At 35.4% G+C, this 26,238-nt stretch overlaps 1 protein-coding gene across 1 annotated transcript in view; it reads left to right on the forward strand.

Moving 5' to 3' along the window:
* The window catches only part of Nbea (neurobeachin), a 583,161-nt gene that overhangs the window by 100,157 nt on the left and 456,766 nt on the right, over positions 1-26,238 (forward strand). The window contains 8 exon segments of the mRNA XM_052180490.1: positions 3,760-3,991; positions 7,473-7,573; positions 7,896-7,991; positions 8,655-8,776; positions 9,493-9,619; positions 12,233-12,352; positions 14,722-14,763; positions 14,765-14,869. Coding sequence (XP_052036450.1) covers positions 3,760-3,991; positions 7,473-7,573; positions 7,896-7,991; positions 8,655-8,776; positions 9,493-9,619; positions 12,233-12,352; positions 14,722-14,763; positions 14,765-14,869 — 945 coding nt within the window.

A 26,238-nucleotide genomic window follows, 5' to 3' on the forward strand; every position in this document is an offset into this window, starting at 1 on the left:
TCTTCTTGTTCCAGGGCTTTCAGTTGTTCCGTTAATCTTCAAGTGTATGCTCACTCTAATTTCTTTTTGGAGGCACTCAAAGCTATGAGTTTTCCTCTTAGCACTGCTTTCATTGTGTCCCATAGATTTGTGTATGTTGTGCCTTCATTTTCATTAAATTCTAAGAAATCTTTGATTTCTTTCTTTATTTCTTCCTTGACCAAGATATCATTGAGTATTGTTCAGTTTCCATGTGTATGTGGACTCTCTGTTGTTTTTACCGTTATTAAAGACCACTTTTACTTCATAGTGATCTGATAGGAGGCATGGGATTATTTCAGTCTTCTTATATTTGTTGAGGTCAGTCTTGTGACCAACTATATGATCTATTTTGGAGAAGGTACCATGAGGTGCTGAGGAAAAGGTATATTCTTTTAGGTGCAATGTATGCTTTGAGCTTTAGTAAAGTTTCTTTTATGAATGAGGGCGCCCTTGTATTTGGGGCATAGATGTTCAGGATTGAGAGTTCTTCTTGTTGGATTTTTCCTTTGACCAGCAAGTAAGAGACCTTCCATGTCTCTTTTAATGACATTAGGTTGAAAGTCAATTTTATCTGAAATTAGAATGGGAACTCCGGCTTGTTTCCTGGGACCATCTGCTTGTGGAATTGTCTTCCAGCCTTTTACTCTAAGGTAGTTTTTGTCTTTGACACTGAGGTGTGTTTCCTGTATGCAGCAAAATGTAGGGTCCTGTTTATGTAACCAGTCTGTTAGTCTATGTCTTTTTATTGGGGAATTGAGTTCAGTGATGTTAAGAGATTTTAAGGAGTAGTGGTTATTGCTTCCTATCATTTTTGAATTTAATTTTATATGTGTGTGGTTATCTTCTTTGGGTTTGGTGAAAGAAGCTTAATATCCTGCTTTTTCCAGGGTATAGTTTCCCTCGTTGTAATGGTGTTTCCTCCCTATTATCCTTTGTAGGGCTGGGTTTATAGAAAGATATTGTGTAAATTTGGTTTTGTCATGGAATATCTTGGTTTCTCCATCTATAGTAATTGAGAGTTTCGCTCGGTATAGTAGTCTCAACTGGCATTTCTGTTCTCTTAGAATCTGCATGAGCTCCGCCCAGGATCTTCTAGCTTTCTTGGTCTCTGGTGAGAAATTTGGTTTAATTCTGATAGGTCTTCCTTTATATGTTACTTGCCCTTTTTCTCTTATTGCCCTAAGTATTCTTTCTTTGTTTAGTACATTTGGGGTTTTGTTTATTATGACGGGAGATATTTCTGTTCTGTTCCAGTCTGTTTGGAGATCTGTAGGCTTCTTGTATATTAATGGGCATCTCTCTCTTTAGGTTAGGGAAGTTTGCTTCCATAATTTTATTGAAGATATTTGCTGGCCCTTTAAGTTGTAAATCTTCATTCTCATCAATGCATATAATCCTTAGGTTTGGTTTTCTCATTGTGTCCTGGATTTCCTGGATGTTTTGGGTTACAAGCTTTTTGCATTTTGCATTTTCTTTGACTGTTGAGTCCATGGTTTCTATGGTATCCTTGACATCTGAGATTCTTTCTTCTATCTCTTGTATTGTGTTGTTGATATTTGCATCTATGGCCCCTGATTTCTTCCCAAGGTTTTCTATCTCCAAAATTGTCTTCCTTTGTGATTTCTTAGTTGTTTCTACTTCTGTTTTTAGATCCTGGATGTTTTTGCTCAGTTCATTCACTTGCTTGTTTGTGTTTTCCTGTAAATCTTTGAGAGATTTTGTGTTTCCTCTTTCATGACTTCTGCCTGTTGATTAAAGTCCTCCTGTATTTCTTTAAATGATATTTGCATTTCCTTATTATTGGCTACTAACTTATGACCCATATTCTCCTGAATTCCTTTAAGTGATTTTTTGTGTTTCCCTTGTAAGGGCTTCTAGCTTTTGATCATTTTTCTCCTGAATTTCTTTAAGAGATTTATTTATGTCATTTATGTGTTCCTCTAACAGCATCATGACCAGTGATTTTAAAGACATCTCTTGTTTTTCTGGTGTGTTGGGGTATCCAGGACTTGCTGTTGTTGGAGAATTGGGTTCAGATGCTGCCATAATACCTTGGTTTCTGTTAATAATGTTCCTACGTTTGCCTTTAGCCATCTTGTTCTCACTGGTGTTAGAAGGTCTTATTGTCACTGGCTGGTGCTTCAACCTCCTGTGGATCTTGAAGGCTATTTCTGTGATACTGGATGACTTGGTTTTCTCTGGCACAGAATGCTGATATGCTGCTTTCCTTTTGTTCCTTTGGAGCCCTGCTGAGTCTTGCCTCAAGCAATGTTATACTTGGGTTGTCTCAGTGAACCAGTTGCTCCCTGACTGCTCTGTTATGGAGTGAAGATGGTGCAGGAGAGTCACTCCCTCTGTTGATCCTCAAGTAGGACACAGGCTGCATGACTGGATGGCTGGCAGACGAACTACCTATGTGCTCAGGTCCTGGGAGCAGGCAGATCCTTGGCGTTTTGTGGAGTATTTTCAAATATTTCAAGTTTTTTTTTTTTAAAGCAAGTATTTTTCCTAAATCTTTCATTCTGTAGACTTATAGGATATCCATTTTATTATTGTACAATAAGAATAATGTTTCTAGCTTAATATAATTGTCTTAGTGTTTTATTGCTATGAAGAGACACCATGATGACAGCAATTCTTAAAATGGAAATGTTTAGGTGGGGCTGACTTACACTTACAAGTTTAGTCTGTTGTCATCATGGTAGGGAGCAGGACAGCATGCAAGGAGACATGGGGCTGGAGAAGTAAATTGAAAGTTCTACATCTAGATCCACAGGCAGCAGGAAGGCAGACCTACTGGGCCTGGTTTGGGCTTTTTTCCTCCCATTAGTTAATTACTCTCCCATTGTGGTCAGTCAAGGCAGCAGGCATTTGAAACCTCAAAGGCCACCTCCAGTGACATACTTTCTCCAACAAGACCTCATCTTCTAATCCTTTCAAGTAGTACTACTCCCCAAGCATTCAAATATATGAGCCTGTGGGGGCTATTCTTATTTATACACCACAATAATAATTCATGTGATTTGATCAACAGAGGATAAACATGTCATAATATTTTATTCTCTGTGTGCTCACTTATTACTCTGCATTTAGTGGGGCTGGTAATGGTTTTCAGAATAGCATGTTGATGGAAACAGTGGTAACTTTTGAGTTATTTGCCACAAGTCATAATGTTGACAGTAAATCTACTTCTCCCCTTTTCAATTTTATGGTTTAGAAGATTATAAGACCTTACATATTTCTCTGTATGAATCATTATTTTTAATGTTTAAACACTTACTGTAAGTTGTTCTGTCATCAGTTTCACATTTCTTCATTTTCCATGTGGAAATTGAACTAAGCTCCTCTTTATTATATCCCTCCCCCCATAAGTTCAGTACGATAGAAATGAAAGTGAATTTTGTCTTAGTATTTATCCTTAGATTCTGTAACTCTTCTGATCTTTTTAAAAGGGGATTTGTCCTGATTATCCTTCCCACCCCTACAATTATTTGATGGTCTGAGTGATTCTCTAGACTTGAATTTACTATTTTCCCTTTACCTTTGGAAAAATTAGACCTCTTTCATTCCTTTTATCTGTAACTCTTAAACTTTGACCAGAATTTGCTTTATGCAAATGACTTAGAGAATGATCCCTGTCTGTGCTTCCTTGACCCTTGATTGTATGGTACTTTAGGTTGGTTGGGAGTGGCCTCCGGTGTTGGCCCTGCTCACTTCTGTTTTCCTCTTTACTTTCAGCTGGTTGGTGGGGAATTTGATTTGGAGATGAACTTTATCATCCAGGATGCTGAGAGCATCACATGCATGACAGAGCTTTTGGAGCACTGTGATGTAACATGCCAAGCAGAGATATGGAGCATGTTTACAGCCATCCTTCGAAAAAGTGTTCGGAATTTACAGACCAGCACAGAAGTGGGGCTGATTGAGCAAGTGCTGCTGAAAATGAGTGCTGTAGATGACATGATAGCAGGTATGCATGGCCTGATAAAAAAGGACTTTAGATGTGTACAAGGTTTCATGGGCTTCTTTATATTTTACGTGAAAACAGATTCATAGAAATTGCCTGGATTTAAATAAATAAATAAGAATATTTAACAAATATTTTTATGTTAATTTAAATATGTTAGAGAAGAGAAAACAAAATTGTGCTGTGCAAACATAATTACTAGATCTACCTTCAAAGTTTTCGAAAATCTTTAGTACTATGGAGTAGGTATAATAGAAAATTGTCAGAAAAACAAACTAACTTTTATGTTACAGACAACTGAACTACAACACATTTAAAACATTACAATATGTAGTTCAGAGCCATTTACCAAGTTCTTCCAACACCAAGCCTCCCAATCTGCAGGACCCGGATCCTAAAGAATTAGCAGATTTTTTTTTCAAAGTTCCTCTTTATGCCTTCATATTTTTTGGCCTTCATATACTTAGTCTCAGAGCTTTTATTGTTGAGATAAGACACTACATCCAAGGCCAGTTATGGAAAAAATGTGTTTAATTGGACTTAGAGTCCATGATGGGAGAGCACAAGGATACAGCAGGAACAACTGAGAGCTGTTGTCTGTATTTTCAAGTTCAGAGGCAGAGAGAGGTACACTCTTGGCCTCTTCCCTTTGATACCTCAAATTTGCCCCAACTGACACACCTTCACCAGCCAGTCCATGCCTCCTTATCTGTTTCACCAACTAGAGGCCAAATATTCAAGTATGTGGGCCTCTGGGAGCCAGTCTAATCCAAAATATTGTGAAATAGAATGTAAAACGTGTATAAAGTGTTATTTTTTGCTCATTATATATTATTTGAAATAATCTTTTAATCTTTGATTTGTAGTGCCAACTCTTATCTCCTGGCACCAACTCTTATCTAACCACCAACTCTGTGGTTAGATATGTTTCAGTAGAAATGTTTTGTCTTACGATTCCAGAACAGCAGTCATTTCTAGAATATAGGTGCAGTTTAAAGTTTGTTTTTTTCTTTTTTACAAATAAATGTGTAGTCTAAATGTATTCTGACATAAAAATATTTCCACAATTATCAAAGTGCTAATTTGACTGTGTAATATTTTATGTACTTTTTACAAATAGTCAGAACCTAGAGAATTTTTTAATGATTTCATATAAAAACTTTAATTTTTAAATTTTCAGAGTAAAATATCAAAAAAGAAGTAAATAAACAGTGGGATTAACAAGAATAGATTTTAATTTTAAATTAAATTTTTAAAATTATGTTTCTTTACTACTTTTGAGATCGTGTCTGGTTGCTTCCAAAGTGGCTTGTATTTGTATTGAGCATGGTTTTGGATGAATAATAACTAACATGAGTAAAAATGTGATTAAACTTGCATTAACTTCAATGTTGATTATTTGTTTGTGTATCAATATGGTAGTATATATTGTGTAGGATATCATATGATCCTATTAGCTGGGTAAGACTTGTTTTTTGTGTGTTGTTTGTTTGTTTTTCTAAAATAAAGTACTTCTTTACAGAATAGTTTTTGAGGAGTGCCCAGCATATGCATAGTAGTTTATTGTAGTTCCTGAGAGAAGACATCAGTGAGGGCATGCCAAGTGTTTTCTGTCATATGTGAAGTTCTTTAATTCTCTTATCTTTTCTTCTCAGTAGCACTTCTTTCCCAAAGGACCTTATAGCTGAGGATATGAGAAAAGAGAATGAGTGTCCTGAAAAAAAAATGCTGCTTAACTACTTATAATAGAGAAATTAAAATCTGAATACTTAACTGAAAGGTTGAATGAGTACCAGCATACTATTAAATCCCATCTTTGAGTGTTGTAATGTGTTAAATACATAGAGGTACTCTAAAATTAATCATTTTATCACTAAAATGTGGTTAAATATTTGTAATATATTGATTAAAAATGGTATAGCATTAGTAGTTTTTTCCTCTTTAAATTTCTTTTTGAAAAATTATCTACGATAATAAAATTAAATTGAACTGCTTGGTTATGGGTCATCTACAAATTATAATTTGGAGTTTATGTACTTGAAAAGTTTAAGAATAACTTGATACAAATTTTGTCCCAATTATTTTTATCATTGTAAATACAAAGTTGATTTTTTTTACAAAATATTTTTATGTAAATATTCAAGAAATCTTCAGTGATAATAATTTCAACTAAAAGATTCTGGCTTTTAAGATTTTATATTTTAATATAAAAATTTCAATTAAGAAGCAGCTTGATTTTATGCACTAAGATTTTTATTATTTTAATAATGAGGCATTTTGTTTCATTTAAAATTCTCACAAAAATGTCATACACATTTGTTAAAATTTTAACCATTGAGTTTGCTTACTCATTAGGGTAATAAGTAAAATATAATGAATTGCTTGTTGCTTATGATAACCATATTCAAATTTTGAAAAAGATAATTTAATTTTTCATATTTTAGTCAATAATTAGTGGTATTTAATAATATTAATTTTACAACAAAAATGAATCATTTCTGTCTTCCAAAACTACTCTCATTAATTGCTGATAAGGTGATAGTTTTTTATTTCTGTCTAATTTATCCTCTTATAATAACTGGTGATGGGTTTTAATATCTACATACACACATATACATACATACATATTTGTGAGTATGTTCCTGTATCTATATTAAGTTGCATATGATATAAGCACTTTAGAATCTGAAAAGATACATAAATATTTAGTTGTTTAATTTGTTTAGAATATGAAAAGATATATAGATATTTAGTTGTTTAAATTGTTACAAAGAATATTGAGAGTAATATTAATCCTAATATGTAGAGAAAGTTATCAGACAGATTATTTTTTTTCTCATTGGTGAGTTATGTGTACTAGATATTCATAAAATATTCACATTAGCATAACAACCATTAGTAGCTCTGTTCAATATTTAAATGTTTAAATTAGACCCATTTTTAGATGAGTGAGTGGCAGTAAGAGTTCTGGAACCATTCTTGCAGCACAGGTTAGAATACTGACTACGCTATTTGCTGTGAGTGCTTTTTGGGGCAATGTGACTAAGTTATGTGGTCCATAGTTTAACCAATTTTAAAAGGAGATGATAGTATTTAAAAACTCATAGTCTGATTTTGAGGGTTTCTGATAGTAGTACTTAGAATAGCATCCCATTATAGGCACCATAAATGCTCAGAATTGTAAATTACTCAAGAACTAAATGTTTCACTATTATGTTTTATTTGTTAACTATGATGTTTCATTTGAAAATAAACAGTGTGCATTGCTGTCTGGGAACCTTTGGATATTTTCCCTCCATTTTTCTACATGTAATGAACTCTATGTTTGCATTATAAATCAGAATAGGCATTAATGAAGACACTGAGATATATTAGATTTGTAAGTAGACGTAACATTTAGTAACTTTCAAAACCTTTAAAAAATATAGTGCTTGACAAGTGGATTCCTGCCTGGAGCAGAGAGTAACTGTCCTCTCCCCTGTAGATCTTCTAGTGGATATGCTGGGAGTTCTGGCGAGCTACAGCATCACTGTCAAGGAGCTGAAGCTTTTGTTCAGCATGCTTCGAGGAGAAAGTGGAATCTGGGTAAGCTGTGGTCAGAGGCAGAGGCCTTCAATGCCAGTCCATTAGTACTTAATCTTCAAGGGATTGTCACTTGAGAGCCATAGATTTGAATTGGTAATGATAATTTTTTTCCTTCTTAATCCATTTAGTAAATCATTTAAATGTAATTTTCTTACCGGTTACCAAAAGGTACATTGATTATAATATGGTATCATATAGTTGTCATGACCCAAATATTATTCAATAAAGGGTTTTTATCTTGACTATTCCTTACAAAAATGGTCATACTTGCTATTATTGCTAATACCTTTGTATGACTATTTCTTTGATTATTTTTTTTCAGCCAAGGCATGCAGTAAAATTATTATCAGTTCTTAATCAGATGCCACAAAGACATGGTCCTGATACATTTTTCAATTTCCCTGGGTGCAGTGCTGCGGTAAGCTTTAAATACATGTATTTATACTTATCTATCTCTATTTTATTTGGTGTTTCATTAGTTTGTCATTTCTAGATTGCCCTAGGAATAAAACAATAAAACCATATGGTATATGTTATGGTTCTTTGGCTGCTGTTGTTGGGGAGGGGTTGGAGTATACATACAGTCTTGGTATGTAGCCCTGGCTGGCCTCTCCCTCACAGTCTTCCTGCCTCAGCTCTCCTGGTGCTGGGATTGGGGATGTGTATCACTATGCCCTGTTTACTCATTAAGCTTGGCTTCAGAGTGATGTAGACCCTGTTCCTGACTCCAAGGACACTTTCCAGGGCAGGTTGTCTTAGCTATAACTATTCAAGCTCCATTAAGAAAATGAAGTCTTACTAGAAACCGGCATAAGGCCTTAGAATCAGAAAATTCTGAACTAGCATGTTCATGTGTCTATATTGTGGGAATTGGGGGAGGGTTGGAGAACAGTCTGCAGCTTGCTGAGCAAAGTAGAAATGATTCTTAGCCCACACCAGGTTTCAAAAAACAGCCTGTAGGAATTCGTTGAATGCAGTAAGAGTTATTTCTGTAGTTGATTTCTTTTTAGGGAGAGGGAGATTTGACCAGTGACTTTGTATTTTATGTAACTGCTAATTTACCTTTTGCATTGTCTTGTAGGCAATTGCATTGCCTCCCATTGCCAAGTGGCCTTATCAGAATGGCTTCACTCTCAACACTTGGTTTCGCATGGATCCATTAAATAACATTAATGTTGATAAGGATAAACCTTATCTGTATTGGTAAGTAATATGCTAAAGTATAGTACTTTGGTCATTATGTATTTGAATTTTGAAATTATACACTGTACCATAATGCTCATGTAGCTAATATTTATTTATTTACTAATAATTCTGTGTTAGTGTATTCACATTTTTATTTTTTCCACTTATAAGAAGGAATGATAAGTCTAGAGTTTGTGTACTTCGCCTTTATTTCTCTAAGTATAATTCACACAGGGGTAAAAATAACAATAGTCATATAAAACATTATAACTATATAAGATTGTTTAGTAAGCATGTTCTTATTTAGATAAAATATATATACTTATTTGATCAATCACATTATTATAAAAATCAGCTCTTTTTGGTAATATAAGCATTGTAAACTTAGAGGCCAAGTTGTTATTGACAACATGAACTGTGGTGAAATGAATTTTGAATGGGTGAAGTGGAGATCTTCCTTCACATGCAGTATGCTTAGTAGACATTTTGATCACTAATTTGTGTAATGTTCATTGTATTTTGCATTTAATATAAAGAATTTTCATAGCCTACTGTTTCTTGAGTTAAATTCCTTACTTTTATTTTTTTGTTATTGTAAATCTTAATGTTTTAGTTTCTATTTGACCAGTGTGTTAACTATGATTATACAGAGAATTAAGTTTAATATATCAAGTTTTTGTAGATGTTGGTATATTTCTTTTAACCAGAGTTTTTGTATTCTTGTATTAATGCAGTTTTCGTACTAGCAAAGGAGTTGGCTACTCTGCTCATTTTGTTGGCAACTGTTTGATAGTCACATCACTGAAGTCTAAAGGAAAAGGTTTCCAGCACTGTGTGAAGTATGATTTCCAGCCTCGCAAGGTAGGGAGGAGTAGATGCTTTCCTTGGAAACCATGCCAGTAGCTGTCCACCATTCCCAGGGCTGTGCAGCGTGACTTCTGAATGTTCTTCACCTTTCTCCTGACTTGCAGAGCCGTTCTCTTCCTGTAGCTTCTTCTTATCTTCCTGTCTGACTTCTGTGTAATGTCTTTTGACACCTTGTGTTATTTTTGTCACACAAGTTCATTCTCTCAGTCTGGTCTAGTTTGTGGCTTTCTTCCTGGAAGTACAGCCAGGAGGCCTATAGGAACGAGGAATGCGACAGTGGACAGCACAGGAAGATCTCATTTCTTGCCATGTACTCTTATTGGAGGATTTTTGTTCAGTTTCATGATTTCTCCTACTGTTACTCATCAGTGCTGTGTTCCTTGGCTTTTCTACAACTGTGAGATCTCAGAATCTAAACTACTGAGCTTTCTCTCTCCAGGTCCACATTCACACAAATACTCAAGTTCTCTCTGGTTTAGAGATCTGCCATCTTTAATCATTGGGGCATGTTATTCATCTGCTTTTTGTTTAATTTTCTAGTCCTATGTATTATATCTCTGGACTATATCTATTTTCTTCTAAAATATCATTACTTGCTGTTTAACATCTTCATATTGTTTTCTCTTTGTCTTGAATGTTTTGTTTCATTTCTAAACTGTTATATACACTAATGCTAGACTTATCTTCCTGAAGATATGCATTTGCTTAAGCTAATGATTTGTTTTCTAGTAACCATAAAATAAATTAAAAATGTATTCATGTGGTTTCTTAATGAATGAATGACCTTTAAGTCTTGGGAGCACAACCTATCAGAACATTTCTGTGAAGTCTTCTGTTATTGTTCCTTCCTTCTCTTCCTCCGCCAACCCTGCTTCCCTTTCTGCTTCTGTCATTGGGGATCTAACCAAAGAGACACATGTGTGGTAGGCAAGTTGTACTCCTACCCATCCCCGTTGATAGATATTATCTTCAGATAAAACTATTGCCTCTTTTTATAATTACTTTATTCATATCTTCATTATTCATTTATATGTCTACTTAGTGATTGTTGAGACTAAAATCTGTGATGGATTTAATTTTTTATTTTCTCAGATGCCTGTCACAGTATTGATTTTAGTAGACTGCCAATATTTTGAGTAGCTACATAAAAATATGACTTAAACAGGGGCTGGGGAGATGGCTCAGAGACTAAGAGCACTGACTATTCTTCCAGAGGACCTGGGTTTAATGCCCAGTACCTCTATAGCTACTTACTCCTGTCTTTAACTTTAGTACCATGGGATCTGACACTTATGCAGGCAAAACAATCACAACACAAAATAAAGTTTAACAAATAAATAAAGTCTTTTGGTTTCTAAAGACACAAGTTTCATCAATATAGATCAGTGGTTCTTAACATGTAGTCACATAAAAGCAAGCAGTGTGATCTGTTTGTTCTCATATTATTTATTTTTTCCTATTTGCTTATGAAAATACATTCTTATCTTTTTTGCATTTTAAATATAGTAATTGCAGAAGGTCTTGTAAGAGTATGGCCCAGAGAATGAAACAGGTTTAAAACATTTTTTTTTCTGAGAAGATATTAATGAACTTTGAAAATGAAAATTATAGTGATTTTACCTTCCTCTTTATTATTATAGAAAAATAACATTTAGATTTTTTTCTTTAATTTTCCAGGAACTATCGTAGTTAACTTGCTATTATGCTTCAATTAAGGAAAACTTGACCTCAGTAAATTGGTTACTGGCCTTTCCTAAAAAGATATGTAACACTAAAGCTTTTGTTTGGCTAGCTGAACTACTTAAGAGATGTCTGACCCTGTAAAAATGAATGTAACTATTAGTAATTTACCTCATTTATAGAAAATGTTCAGTTCATAGTGATGTTTCTGTAAATATTATGTTGTGATTGTTTCTTATTTCTCATTTATTTTCTTTAACTTGTAATATATACCTCAGAAAATTTTAGTATCAGTGTATGTAGTGTTCTCATTTCTTGTTGTCCAGTTTTATTATACATCAATATTTGGATCTCAAACTGAGTGTAGGGCACTCAGTATACTCAGTATATTATCAGTATGCATATGCACTCTTCAGTTATTGCCTTAACTTAAAAATATCAAGTGAAACTTTGGGATTCTCTGAAATGGTGAAAGCTCACTTACATCTATTACATTTTGATGGTTCCAAGAGACAGAAAAATAAATCTAACCTTAGATTAACTTATCTAGTAAATCCAAAAAGTGTATATGAATACATGAATGTAAAAAATTGCATTGCAACATTCTTTTCCTCTTGTTCATTCAGTATTTACCATTAGTCCTGAAAGTTTGATATGACGTTTATTCACTCATAGTGATTTTTTTATGGTTGCTTTCAAATGTTGTGTTCGTAAGCAGCTCATAAGCAGTTGCTGTTACTTCTCTGTATCAGTGTTGGGGGATGGGTGTTCCTTGGCCTGTTCTTTCACTGCGACCTAAGAAATGGGTAGAAGGCGCATGAGGTGTAAAGTACTTGAGATCTCTTGTAGGGAAGTACAAAGGCTTTGACTTTATTTAGACAGTAGTAATTGCACATGACCTTTGACATCTTAGTTGTTGCATTGCAGTGGTACATGATCAGCATTGTCCACATCTACAATCGATGGAGGAACAGTGAGATCCGTTGTTATGTTAATGGACAGCTGGTATCCTATGGTGACATGGCTTGGCATGTTAACACAAATGATGTAAGTTCAAAATTTTAAAATATATTTTATAGACTCTCACTGTAATATAAATAATGGCCATTTAGTAGAAACATCCAAAATTTTGTTTAAGGTTTTATTAGTTTACATATAATTCTTAAGTTAATTTATATTTATGTAGTTTATATTTAATTACTAAATATATTTTGCAGACTGTTTCAGACCCATGATTTAATGATCTGTATAAAGTTAAAATAGAATGTGGTTATGTGATACACTGAGGTCAGGTCATGTAAGCACCTCATATGCAAACACAGGTCTGGGCTTGCCATCTGACCCAGGATAAAAAGCCTCCCAAGATTATATTGTAAAAATCTCAATCTGGATATGGTGGTATACACTTTTAATCTCAGCAATCAGGGAGGCAGGGACAGGTGGATCTCTGAGTTCAATACCTGTCTTGTCTACAAAGTGAGATTCAGGACAGTCAGAGCTACACAGAGAAACCATGTCTAAAAATCAAAAGAAAAGCAAAATAACCTCAATCTGGCTGTAGTGCTGATAATTTCATGACATTAAAGAAAACAGAAGGCAGATCATAAACAGGATGCCCTGTCATCGTAAATGAGATACTTTCTTTACTTTGTGATTCTGTGCTGGAGCAGGTGACACTGGATTCCTGATAGAGAAGACATAGGGTTGAAATCTAAAGAATGCTTGCATTTTTTCGTTTGGGTTTTCCCTTTCCTTCCTCCTGTTATATTAGGGCCAAAGCAAAATGTGTTTTGTAGTGCCTAAAGCACTAGGGTCAGTGATAGATTGTCCTTCCAGCATACCTGCGTATGATAATTATGACTGGCTTAAGAAAAACAAACAACTAAATCTACTTATAAAATTTGTCTGCAACTTCTTTAATTTAATCTCTTTCATTGCAGAAGTTATAACATATTCTATTTTTCTGTTTTCTTTTAAATGAATAGGACATTTTACATTGTCTCCAGTCTTTTTGTAGATCTGTGTGTAACAAGCTGCCCTAACCCAGCCAAGTTGACTTTACCTTGTTTTTGCATGACCTGAAAGCTAAGAGTCTTGGATTTTCACTAAGAACATTTTTTAAAAGACACAACAACAACAAAGCAAATCAAATACAAATATGCACAAAAGCTGCATGGAGCACACAGAACTCTAGAAAGTTCCTGCCTGTGCCTTTATAGGACAAGCTTGCTTTACTGCCCAATAGACTCAAAGGCAAATGAGAACACAGAAATGAAATTCTGCCTCCTATCTGTTCTTGATATTGCAGGAAAATACAGTCTGTTATTAACATACGAAGGAAGGAAGCCTCTATAGTTTTGTTGACTGACAGTAGCTGAAAAGACAGTATTAAAAAACAAAAAAAAAACAAAAAAAAAAAAAAAACAAAAAAAAAAGGAAAGATTTAAAATTCTGTGTGATAATATTTCAAGAAACAGAGAAACCTGGTCTTGTTCACATTCTTTATGTAAAAATTATTTTTAGTTTCCACAATTTAAATTACACTTACATGTTTAAAGATAAGTTCTTATTTTTCTCTTCCATTCACATTATTATTATTTTTTGCTATTATATGAAGCACAAATGAGTTCTCATATTTGACAGATCTGTGTAGTGATTGATTTCTCTGTGACTCTGTCTAGATTGATGGATGAATATTAGTGTGCTTATTCAAATTAAAGTGTAGGATATCCTGTGATGACAAGAGAGGATAGTGGGCAGTATCTACTGTCTTTGACTTCAGTGGCTGATGTTGAAAGGATGAAGGTGTGCCTGGCTTTCTAGATGGGAGATCCTTTAGGTGAATGATATTCTCGAGAGCTTTAATCATTGTTTTTGCTTCTATATAATCCCTACAGAGAACAAACTGATTTCCTTCCTCATTGTGTATTTAGTGCAGAAAATGAGGGTGTCATATTCACCCATGTTGAGAAATGAAGTAGAATTTAAAAAATTTATTCCTATGGATTTGGCAAAGTCATTCTTTTGATTTACTTTAACCAATCTAAATTTGATTAGTTGTGAATTATTAGCAATTTAAAATTAGTTTTGCTTCAGTAAATAAATTTTAATTTGTTTCTGAATTATAAAATTCAATTATAAACAATTACTAAATCTTTTTCACTATTGCTATAATTTGAAAAAGTCATCAAGTCTGAGGATGTAATGGATGTTTGTGTATTTGATTTGTATTTAACTGATTTTATTTTTCTAAAAGTTGTTTATTTACTTTTATTATTGAAACATCTGAAAAAACCTTACGTAACGTTTTTTCACTATTGTTAGTATCTTTAATATTTTTGTTAATGAAGAAATGCATTTTTAAATATTCTGTCATTACAAAATAATAACTTATTTTTTGTGACTTTTAAAAATAGAGCTATGACAAGTGCTTTCTTGGATCTTCAGAAACGGCTGATTGCCAATAGGGTGTTCTGTGGCCAGCTTGGGGCTGTGTATGTGTTCAGTGAAGCTCTTAACCCAGCACAGATATTTGCAGTTCATCAATTAGGACCTGGTTATAAGGTAGGAATGACCACATTATTATAAGTTCTCTGCAAAGGTCTTACTGTATAATCTGCTTTCACACTTTTGTATTTAGTGAGAATCTTTGTTCAGTGTGGGTAATATCATCCCAACATTTTGAAACTTAATGTGATGTTCTTTTTCATCTACTCTTCTGTTTTTAATTATTATTTTTTCATGACCATTTTTAAGAAAGGTGTTCTAATATTTAAGACATGCCTTTAGTTATCAGTTCTGAAAAAAATTTCTGAGTACATTGCTTATTAAAGTGGTATTCAAAATCTCAGATTTTGAAATAAGTGAATTGTATTATGATCATACAAAATGACTTGTTCAGGGCTCAACTGTTAAGAGCACTGAGTGTTTTTTCAAAGGTTCTGTGCTCAATTCTTAGCAGATAGTGGCTCACAAGCACCTATAGTGGTATCTGATGCCCTCTTCTGGTGTTCAGGTATACATGCAGGGAGAGCACTCATACACATAAAATACACAAATAAATGAATCTTAAAATCACTTGTTGAAAGGGATGCTCTGGGTTAGAGATTTAGAGAAAGACAATGTGAAATGCTGTGTCCAGCTGAGGTAACGCATTTTATGCATTTGCATTTAATTGTCCCTTGCAATGGGTATGAGTGAGGTAATAAGGGGGCTTATGTCACAAAACCACTGACAGTGACTTGTTATATTATTCCGATTTCTATTTTGCTTTGAAATAGATTCATTTTAGCAAGATATAGCATTAACTCTTATGAATTAGTTTCCTAATGAATACACTTGGTGAGTATAGGTAGATTACTTAAATCACATTTGGAGTTGTACAATTTCAGACTATTTGGAGTTGAGACAATATTATATAGTATAATCCAAGTTGAGCCTGGCAGTGGTGGCACGCGCCTTTAATCCCTGAGCTCAGAAGGCAGAGGCAGGCGGATCTCTGAGGTCAAGGCCAGCCTGGTCTACAGAGTGAGTTCCTGTACAGCCAGGGCTACACAGAGAAACCCTGTCTCAAAAGACAACAAAGGAACAATCAAACAAATCAAAGTTGATAATGTTTGAGGAGCACATGCCATAATTTAAAGTGTTGCTACTTTTTAAAAGTTTAATGTTTAAATCAATGGGAAATTTGTTATAGAAGAGTAACTCTAAATATTAAAATATTCTTTTAAAACCTTTTTATATTCATATTCGTTTTATTACTTTACTTTAGACATAGAAATAACAAAATTACTCTTTTAAAAGATCTTTGTGTTCCCAGTGATTTTAATAACCAAAAATACGTAAAACTGTCTTTCTGTTCTATGTCACAGTGACATTACATGTTGCTGTCTGGTATCCATTTAGTTTTATTTGTTTCACTAGGCCTAGGTGTGAACTGGTTTTAGTATAGCCATTTTCCCCTTAAACCACACCCTTTTACCTCCCTTTTATTTAAAATAAATTCTTTTCTCACATATTATATCCTGAATACTGCTTCCTGTCCCTCTATTCTTCCAGTTCCTCTCCACCTCCCCCTTTTTTGGATCCACTCCATTTCTCACATTAGAAAACAGCTTTCTAAGAGATAATAATAAAATGAAATAAAACAAAAATTAATATCAGATTTGAAGAAGATAAACAGGTAAAAGAGACTAAGAGAAGGCATAAAAATCAGAGAACCACTTGCTTCCATACTCAGGAATCACATCAAACCACTAAATTGGAAGCCATAAGAGAAGCACAAAGAATCTGGTGTTTAGGCGTTGTTCGTGCTGCCTCAGGCTCTTTGAGTTCATTGGAGCTTGGATCATGCTGGTTGAGAGGCCCTTGTTTTCTTGGTCTCCTCCATCCTTCTGGGGCTTTTTCTTCTGGGGCTGGTATTCTTTGAGAGGAGGGATTTGATGGAGATAGGCTATTTAGGACCAAGCGTTTTAAGGTCTCTCACACTCTGAATAACGTCTGGCTATAGATCTCTGTATTTCTTTCCATTCTCTGTAGGAGGGAATTTCTCTGATGGTGACTGAGCAAGGCCCTGATGTATGAGTATAGCAGAATGTCAGTAGGAGTCATTTTATTGCTACTTTTTTGAAGAAGAAGATTATATTTGGTTTTCCCCTAGTCTCTGGTCTATTTATTCTCAGGTTCTCAGTCACCCAGGCAGTGTTAGGCATGATGGATTCTGTATAATAGAGGAGGCTTTAAGATCAGATATTGGATGGTTACACTCATAGGCTTTGTGACACAATTGCCCCAGCATATTGTTCAGGCAGGACACCATTGTTGATCCATGCTTTTGTAGATAGGGTTGCATTTACATTTATCTTTCTGTAGTATACAGAGTGCCTTCTAGTACTCATGATGATGGTAGAACATGGGGGTGAAAGCTGTATGTATGAAGCAATTTACCTTCTCCATGTTCAATGAGTTATGTGGTTGTTGGCTTTAGCAATGGGCCTTGATGTTAGTTTGAGGAAGAACAACCTAAAATTTTGGCAACAGCCTGTGTTGTATGGGAATTTCCATAGGATCCCATTGCCTAACAACTCAATTAGATGTAAACCAATTCTGGTACCAGAAGCTTCATTTGGTGACAAGAGATGGCAGCTGGGACTCTGTCTCCCCCATTACTTGGTGATTTTTTGTGAATCAGCTTCATGTATATATTTATTTTAGGAAGCTTTAGATTTTCATACTACCCCTCAAGTGGCCTTTACTTTTAGCTGCCTCTTCACATAATCCCTTCCTCATCTCCCATCCTCCAACCCCACAGATCCTCCTGTTCCAGCCCAACCCCTATGCACCCATAACTCTACATTGTATTTCTCTTTCCTGACAAGATCTATCTGTCCCCTCCTAGCCCCTTACTCTATACCTAACCTTTATAGTTCTACAAATTGTAGCTTGATTGACATTGACTTAACAGCTAATATCCATATAAAACCAAATGCATACTATATTTGTCTTTCTTTGTCTGGAGCACTTCACTCCAGTTGATTATTTTCCTAGTTTCAGTCACTTACCTGCAAATCCCCCTTTTTCCTTTGAATTCTTGATCTGCCATGTATTAACTTTGCATGGGAATCTTAATATTTTTGGCTTATATGTATGTAACCTTCTGTCTTTCTTTGCCATGATCATAAAATATTTAAGTTAACTTTTCCTTTTTAAAATCTCCCTCCTTTCTCCTCCTGTCTCCTCTCTCTCTGCATGTACATGTGTATACCATGTCTGTGCCTGGTGCCCAAGGAGGCCCAAAGAGAGCATTGAATCCCTTGGAAATGGCATTGCAGATGTTTCTAAGCTGCTATTTCAGTTCTGGGACCTGAAACCAGGATCCCATAACAAACGCTCTTCAGTGCTGAACCATCTTGCCATACTGTAAAGTAACTTTCCTTAAGCACTAATTAAATGAGATTAAATACAGTAACAAAAAATGTAAATGAAGCTGAGAAGTTGGTAAATCATGTAAAGTATAAATCCACTATCACTATTGTAATTTAAGAATTAATAGGAGCTTCCTCGTAGCATATAAGGGAAAGAACGAGATCTAAGTTTTAAGTAGTTCTTCCTCTAAGAATGGAGCCAGCATTGTGTTGAACAGCTTTGCAAAGTAGAAATTTATCATTTGGTTCTTTTCTTGGTATATATATATATATATATATATATATATATATATATATATATATATACATAAAACAGTGATAAAAATGAGTAAATCCTAAGTCACTGAATTCCCCTCCAAGTAGTGTCCTAATAGAGGATGTGGAGTACCTACATCAAAGTCTGACATTTATATGAGAAATATCTCTAATTTTGGGCAAGGAATGAGCAAGTATCATACTGAGTTATGAAAGTTGCTATACATCTGAGCCTTTTAAAATGGAGATTGTAAATTCATGAGTAAAATTGAATTGTCTCAATTCAAAATACAAAGTACATCTATTACTCAACAGTTTGTATCCTCAAAACTCTTTGATATTAACAGGTTTTTACTAGAAATTTTGACAATATAAAGAAAGAAAACATGTAAACGAGACCCAGCCATGTTCTGACAGGAACATTCACGTACTTCACCCCAGGCTCTTGGTAGCAAGCAAAGTAACTGCGTACAGGAGAGCTGGGTAACAGTACAGAACATATAGTGTGTGACAGCTATTCATTACACATGGCATTATGCTGCACATGAACACAGAGCATATTGTATGGTGAAGCATGTACTTCTCATTCTCATTTCTTTTGCAACCGTAGCCCTGTACTCCTAAGAGGGGTTTCCTCCTTTTATTCATTTCACTGTGTTACATCATTGTCACCTATAGAGTTCACATGTAAGAACCATATGGTCATCCTGGGAAAAAATTGCAAAATTAAAATTCGCAGTGTTGTAGGTAGCTAAGGCTATGTTTTTGTGCTCAGCTGTGTCGCTGTCAATATGGTGCATACACTGCCACCTCTGCTTCTACTTCTGCATCACACATACAATGATGACTTCCTTAATCTATATAAAATGCAAAAATTACAAATGAGAAGAAACATACTATTTTGTTTTTTTTATGAAACTGGCTCAATTTATTAATATGATTATCTGTAGTTACATCACTTTCCTGCTAATGATACATTTTCCTTCTTTTCTATGGCTAAATAAAGGATTCCATTATGCATGTGTGTCACATTTTCTTATCTAGTATCCTTTTGTAGGAAACCTGCATTGGTTTCATAACTTAGCTATTATGGCCAGATCTGCAAAGAACACTGATAATCTTAATGCTTCTCTGTGATGTGCTGACTTAGAGTTCTGTGGGAAAATACCCAGGAGTGGTATAGCTGGGTCATAGGATAAATCTGTTTTCATTGGCTAAGTAACGTTCATGTGGATTTTAGTAGTTGGACTAAGCTTTTGTGAGAAAAATCATGCTGTTTTTCTTACTGTGACTCTGTGTTAAAACTTTATATAGATATGAACATTATTCTTTTTCTCTAAGTTTGCTTTGATTATCCAGGATCTATTGTGTGTTGGAATGTCTAACATATTAACCATAAATGAAACAGACAGAAAAGTTCATCTGAAGTAGTTATATTAAAATATTTTAGGTATTATAGATCAAAAGACCTTACTAACTCCACTTAAAAATCAGTTGAAAGAGGGTTGAGCACTTGGACCAGTTTCCGATGGAGAGGGCACAGGTTGCCTAGGGCTGCTGCAAGCAAAGGGTTTCCAAGTGCCAACTCCAATTGATGGAGCTGGAGACGGCCAAGGCATAGCACTTACAACACCGAGGAGCACAGCACCTTGTGAGGAGTGCTGCAGGACGAGAGCTGGAAGAGATGCACGGAGTTCACATTGGGCTGTGCATATGCTCTTGGTGCTCTTGTCCTTAAGGAAATTGTAAGACGGGGTTGCTTAGGTTTTGTGTGATGGCTCCAGCAAGTATATGGTCTGTGCCAAGCCTGAGAAGGAAGAAGCATACTTCACCACTGGGAAATCAGCCAGAGGTAGTTGGACGGTGTCCACCAGGTATATGAGGAAAGGGACAACCTGTGCTTCATCTTGGAAGGGGAATAGAAATGCTCCTTTATTAAATGGCCTACCTGCTCATATTGATGCAGTTCAACTGGGAGCTGGCCAATATCCTGGAGTCATGCCAAACTGCTTATCCATAAGCAAGAGGGGAAAAGGAGGAGCTCTGGGAGTACTGGGTGGCTCATATTATTGTTCCTTCTATGGTGCTGCAAACCCCTTCAGCTCCTTGGGTCCTTTCTCTAGCTCCTTCATTGGGGACCTTATGCTTAGTTCAATGGCTGGCTGAGAGTGTCCCCTTCTGTATTTGTCATGCACTGGCAGAGCCTCCCAGGTAACAGCTATATCAGGTTCCTGTTAGCATGCACTTGTGGGCATCCACAATAGTGTCTAGGTTTTGTGATTGTATATGGGAAGCACAGGGAATGGAATACCTGACTTTCTTGGTGGTCAGAATTCAAGATAACCAGTCAACGCAGCTGGGACTTGTCAAAACGAAGGAGCTCTATGCTGAGCCAGAAGAGGGTTTTTTCAGGGTTCTTTGTAGAGATAAGCAGGGTGTAACTCCATGAGTCCTACGAAAAAGCAGCTATTACCAATGGTACACAAGAGATACCAGGATGTCAGCTGTTTGTTGGGGATTTTGGAGTTTTGATCCAGTGGGAATAGATTTATGTCCACAACCTCAGACGTTCTGTATTTAGTGCAAAAAAATGAATGGGAGGACTTGAGAAAGAAGTAGAGCGTTCATCTGGATGTGTGTACATTTAATGTGTGTGTGTGTGTGTGTGTGTGTACGTGTGTGTGTGATGTATACTTTCTGAATATATATGTGTGTGTGTGTGTGTGTGTGTGTGTGTGTGTGTGTGTGTATAGTGTATTTATACATATAAACGTATACTTCTTTCTGTTCCAGGCATTTCTATAAGTTATATATCTTACCTTCTTATACTACTGAATGATTCTTCAGTCTGATTTTTTTAAAATTCCAGTCTACTGAAATACCCATACTCTTAGATAGGGAGATAGCAAGAGAATCCATTTCAGAAATTGCTTTATATTAGCAAATGAAATATTTGAAAAGTCTTTTTGTAGTGACAATGTCATTGTATTAAATGATATGTCTATTGGACATCATATCAGTGATGTCCTCTTTTTTAAATGCAAGAAATGTTACAGTGATTATGGGGACAGTAATTGGTATGATAGGTAATTTTATATATTTCATTATCTTTGCATTTTATTGGTTTAGTCATTTCCTCCTATGTTAAAGTACTGACTTAATTACATGCATTGAAATTGTTTTTACCAATTTTGACATTTTGGCCATGTTTGTGATTATAAATCCTTATTCTTTCCAATAATCTTATATGTTTCAGGGCGATAATGCTGGTTTTAGGGCACTCCATTGAAAAAAATTAATATATTGAAAATTTCAAGGAAGTATTCTAAGCATTGGTAATTTAAATGATTAAGCTTATACTCGTTTATGAGAATATAATTAGATTCCTTATTATTTATAATTAAAGGTTGTTATGTTTATTAGAAAGGGATACAAGTTTGTATCAAAGTTTTATGCTAGGATGATTAATTCCAGCCTAGAGAATTTAGGAAATCTTACAGAGAAGGAAGAATTTTAAAGAGTTCTTAGAATATAAGTCAACTCCAGACGCATTTGAGATAGAGGACATGGTTTGTAGGATGGAAGCAAAGGTGTGCAGGATATGTATGGATAGACTCATTTGGCATGATTTGATGGTAGAACACTAGTTATATATTCTGCTTTATAATGAAGCTTTGAAATGCTTTTGGTAAGCTTAAGTTGTTGAAGGCTTTGAATATCAGAGTATTAAATTTGGATCATACTTTCTGATCAAGTAGAATTATCAAAAAATTGTAGCTCAGAAATGAACTGATCATCTTACATATTTTTCAAGATAGGATTCGAGATGTATCTTCTAGGTTTTAGGGTGTTTTTTTTTAAATAGCTCAGGGTGGATTATATATTATGCTATAAATGGGAAAATGTAAAGTATAGAGCTAGCCTCAGGACATATTTGTTAAGTATTGCACAATCATTACAACATTCTTTTTTTTTTGCATTTAAATGAAGATGACTACTCATCTTTTTATTTATTTATTTTTATTTACATTGCAAATGATTTCCCCTTTTCTGGGTCCCCACTACCCGCAAGTCCCATAAGCCCTCTTCCGTCCCCCTATTCTTCCATCTACCCCTTTCCACTTCCCTGTTCTGGAATTCTCCTATACTTTTGCACTGAGTCTTTCCAGAACCAGGGCCCACTCCTCCATTCTTTTTGGACATCATTTAATTTGTGGATTATGTCCTGGGTATTCAAAGTTTCTAGGCTAATATCCACTTATCAGTGAGTGCATACCATGATTGATCTTTTGAGACTGGGTTACCTCACTTAGTGTGATGTTCTCCAGCTCCATCCATTTGTCTAAGAATTTCATGAATTCATTGTTTCTAATGGCTGAATAGTACTCCATTGTATAAATATACCACATTTTTTGTATCCATTCCTCCGTTGAAGGACATCTAGGTTCTTTCCAGCTTCTGGCTACTACAAATAGGGCTGCTATGAACATAGTGGAGCATGTGTCCTTATTGCATGCTGAGGAATCGTCTGGATATATGCCCAGTAGTGGTATAACAGGGTCCTCAGGAAGTGACATGCCCAGTTTTCTGAGGAACTGCCAGACTGATTTCCAAAGTGGTTGCACCATCTTGCAATCCCACCAGCAGTGGAGGAGTGTTCCTCTTTCTCCACATCCTCGCCAACACCTGCTGTCTCCTGAGTTTTTGACCTTAGCCATTCTGACTGGTGTGAGGTGAAATCTCAGGGTTGCTTTGATTTGCATTTCCCTAATGATTAATGATGTTGAACATTTCTTAAGGTGTTTCTCAGCTCTCCGAAGTTCTTCATGTGAAAATTCTTTGCTTAGCTCCGTACCCCACTTTTTAATGGGGTTATTTGGTTCTCTGGGTTCTACTTTCTTGAGTTTTTTTATATATTAGATATTAGCCCTCTGTCGGATTTAGGGTTGGTGAAGATTCTTTCCCAGTCTGTTGGTTGACGTTTTGTCCTTTTGACGGTGCCCTTTGCCTTACAGAAACTTTGTATTTTGATGAGGTCCCATTTGTCAATTCTTGATCTTAGAGCATAAGCTATTGGTGTTCTATTCAGGAACTTTTCCCCTGTGCCCATGTCCTCCAGGGTCTTCCCCAGTTTTTTTTTTCAATTAGTTCAGTGTGTCAGGTTTTATGTGGAGGTCCTTGATCCATTTGGAGTTGAGCTTGGTACAAGGAGATAAGAATGGATCGATTTGCATTCTTCTGCATGCTGACCTCCAATTGAGCCAGCACAATTTGTTGAAAAGACTATCTTTTTTCCACTGGATGCTTTCAGCCCCTTTGTCGAAGACCAAGTGACCATAGGTGTGTTGGTTCATTTCTGGGTCTTCAATCCTATTCCGTTGATCCGCTTGCCTGATATTGTACCAATACCATACAGTTTTTATCACTATTGCTCTGTAGTAGAGTTTAAAGTCTAGGATATTGAATCCCCCTGAAGTTCTTTTACTGTTGAGAATAGTTTTAGCTATCCTGGGTTTTTTTTATTCCAGATGAATTTGAGAATTGCTCTTTCTAGCTCTATGAAGAACTGGGTTGGGATTTTTATGGGAATAGCATTGAATCTGTAGATTGCCTTTGGCAAGATGGCCATTTTAACTATATTAATCCTGCCAATCCACGAGCATGGAAGGTTTTTACATTTTCTGAGATCTTTTTCGATTTCCTTCTTCAGAGATCTGAAGTTCTTGTCATATAGGTCTTTCACTTGTTTGGTTAGAGGCACCCCAAGATACTTTATGTTGTTTGTAGCTATTGTGAAGGGGGTCATTTCCCTAATTTCTTTCTCAGTCTGCTTATCCTTTGAATATATAAGGGCTACTGATTTGCTTGCATTGATTTTGTAGCCAGCCACTTTGCTGAAGTTGTTTATCAGCTGTAGGAGTTCTCTAGTAGAGTTTTAGGGTCACTTAAGTATACGATCATATCATCTGCAAATAGTGATAATTCGACTTCTTCCTTTCCAATTTGTATCCCTTTGATTTCCTTCTGTTGTTTAATTGCTCTAGCTAGGACTTCAAGAACTATATTGAAAAGATAGTTCTTTTTCAAGGACTTTTGAGGAGAGAGGGGGCAGCCTTGTCTAGTCCCTGATTTTAGTGGGATTGCTTCAAGTTTCTCTCCATTCAGTTGATGTTGGCTACCGGTTTGCTGTATATTGCTTTTACTATGTTTAGATATGGGCCTTGAATTCCTGTCCTTTCCAAGACTTTTAGCACGAAAGGATGCTGAATTTTGTCAAATGCTTTTTCAGCATCTAATGAAATGATCATGTGGTTTTTTTCTTTGAGTTTGTTTATGTAGTGGATAGCATTTATGGATTTCCGTATATTGAACCATCCCTGCATCCCTGGGATGAAGCCTACTTGATCATGGTGGATGATTGTTTTGATGTGTTCTTGGATTCGGTGGGCAAGAATTTTATTTAGTATTTTTGCATCGATATTCATAAGGGAAATTGGCCTGAAATTCTCTTTCTTTGTTGGATCTTTGTGTGGTTTTGGTATCAGTGTAACTGTGGCTTCATAGAATGAGTTGGGTAGAGTTCCTTCTGTTTCTATTTTGTGGAATAGTTTGAAGAGTATTGCTGTTAGGTCTTCTATGAAGGTCTGATAGAATTCTGCACTGAAGCCATCTGGTCCCGTGCTTTTTTTGGTTGGGAGATTTCTATGACCCTTTTTATTTCTTCAGTTAAGGATTGCTGCCAATATTATTTATGGAAAGATTATTATATAATTTAAAATTGATCAAGATGGATGATGTATGTTACATGTTAACAATAATGTGTTTATATAATACATGTAAATCTTTTGTGCATGAATGTATGAATAAATGTAAACTGGTTTTGTAAAAAAAAATCATTCTGTTTACTCATCCTTTCTTTATATATATATTTTTTCTATATTCTTTGTTTACAATCCAAAAGCTTTTCCCTTTCCCAGTCCCTCCCCCCATATGTCCCATAAGTCCTCTTTTCTCCATCCATTATCCTACGTTTCCCCCTCCCTTTTCTCTGTCCTGGTACTCCCCTACAATGCTGGATCAAGCCTTCCCAGAATTTGAGCCCTCTTCCTCCTTCATGGGAATCATTTGATATGGTAATTGTAGCTTCAGTGTTCAGAGCTTCAGGGCTAATTAATATCCACTTATCAATGATTGCATTCCATGTGTATTCTTTTGTGATTGTGTTACCTTGCTTAGGATGATATTTACCAGTTCCATCCATTTGCCTAAAAAATTCATGAATTCATTGTTTTTAATTGCTGAATAGTACTCCACTCATCCTTTCTGTGTGATTTATTTTCTTGGATATTGGTTCTGTAGGTTTTACGTAATGTAATGTGCTGTGTGAGAGTATGTATGCAGGTTCACAAAGATGTATATACAAGTTCTTCCTTTCAAAGAGTTATTTATCAGAGCATAGCAATAGTGTCACTAGTTTAGTGTATAAAGCAGTAGGTGGATATGAAAATATTTAAAGTCCTCCCACAGTTCCACTTGGCATTATGAACTGGAAAGCTGTCTAATTGAAGGCACCAATTAAATCCGATTTCCCCTGACTTGAATTCAGGTTCTCTGCATAAACTTTGATGCACCTAAGTTGTCAAAAAGAAATGAAATTTGTATGTAGTAAGCTATAAATGTATGTGATCTTACACTGTTCACCTATTTCTTTCAGTTTGTTTGTACCCTCTTATAACTACATATATTCTCCACTAA

The sequence above is a fragment of the Apodemus sylvaticus genome, chromosome 4 (assembly GCF_947179515.1).
Source record: "Apodemus sylvaticus chromosome 4, mApoSyl1.1, whole genome shotgun sequence".
In the NCBI taxonomy this organism is placed as follows: Eukaryota; Metazoa; Chordata; class Mammalia; order Rodentia; family Muridae; genus Apodemus; species Apodemus sylvaticus.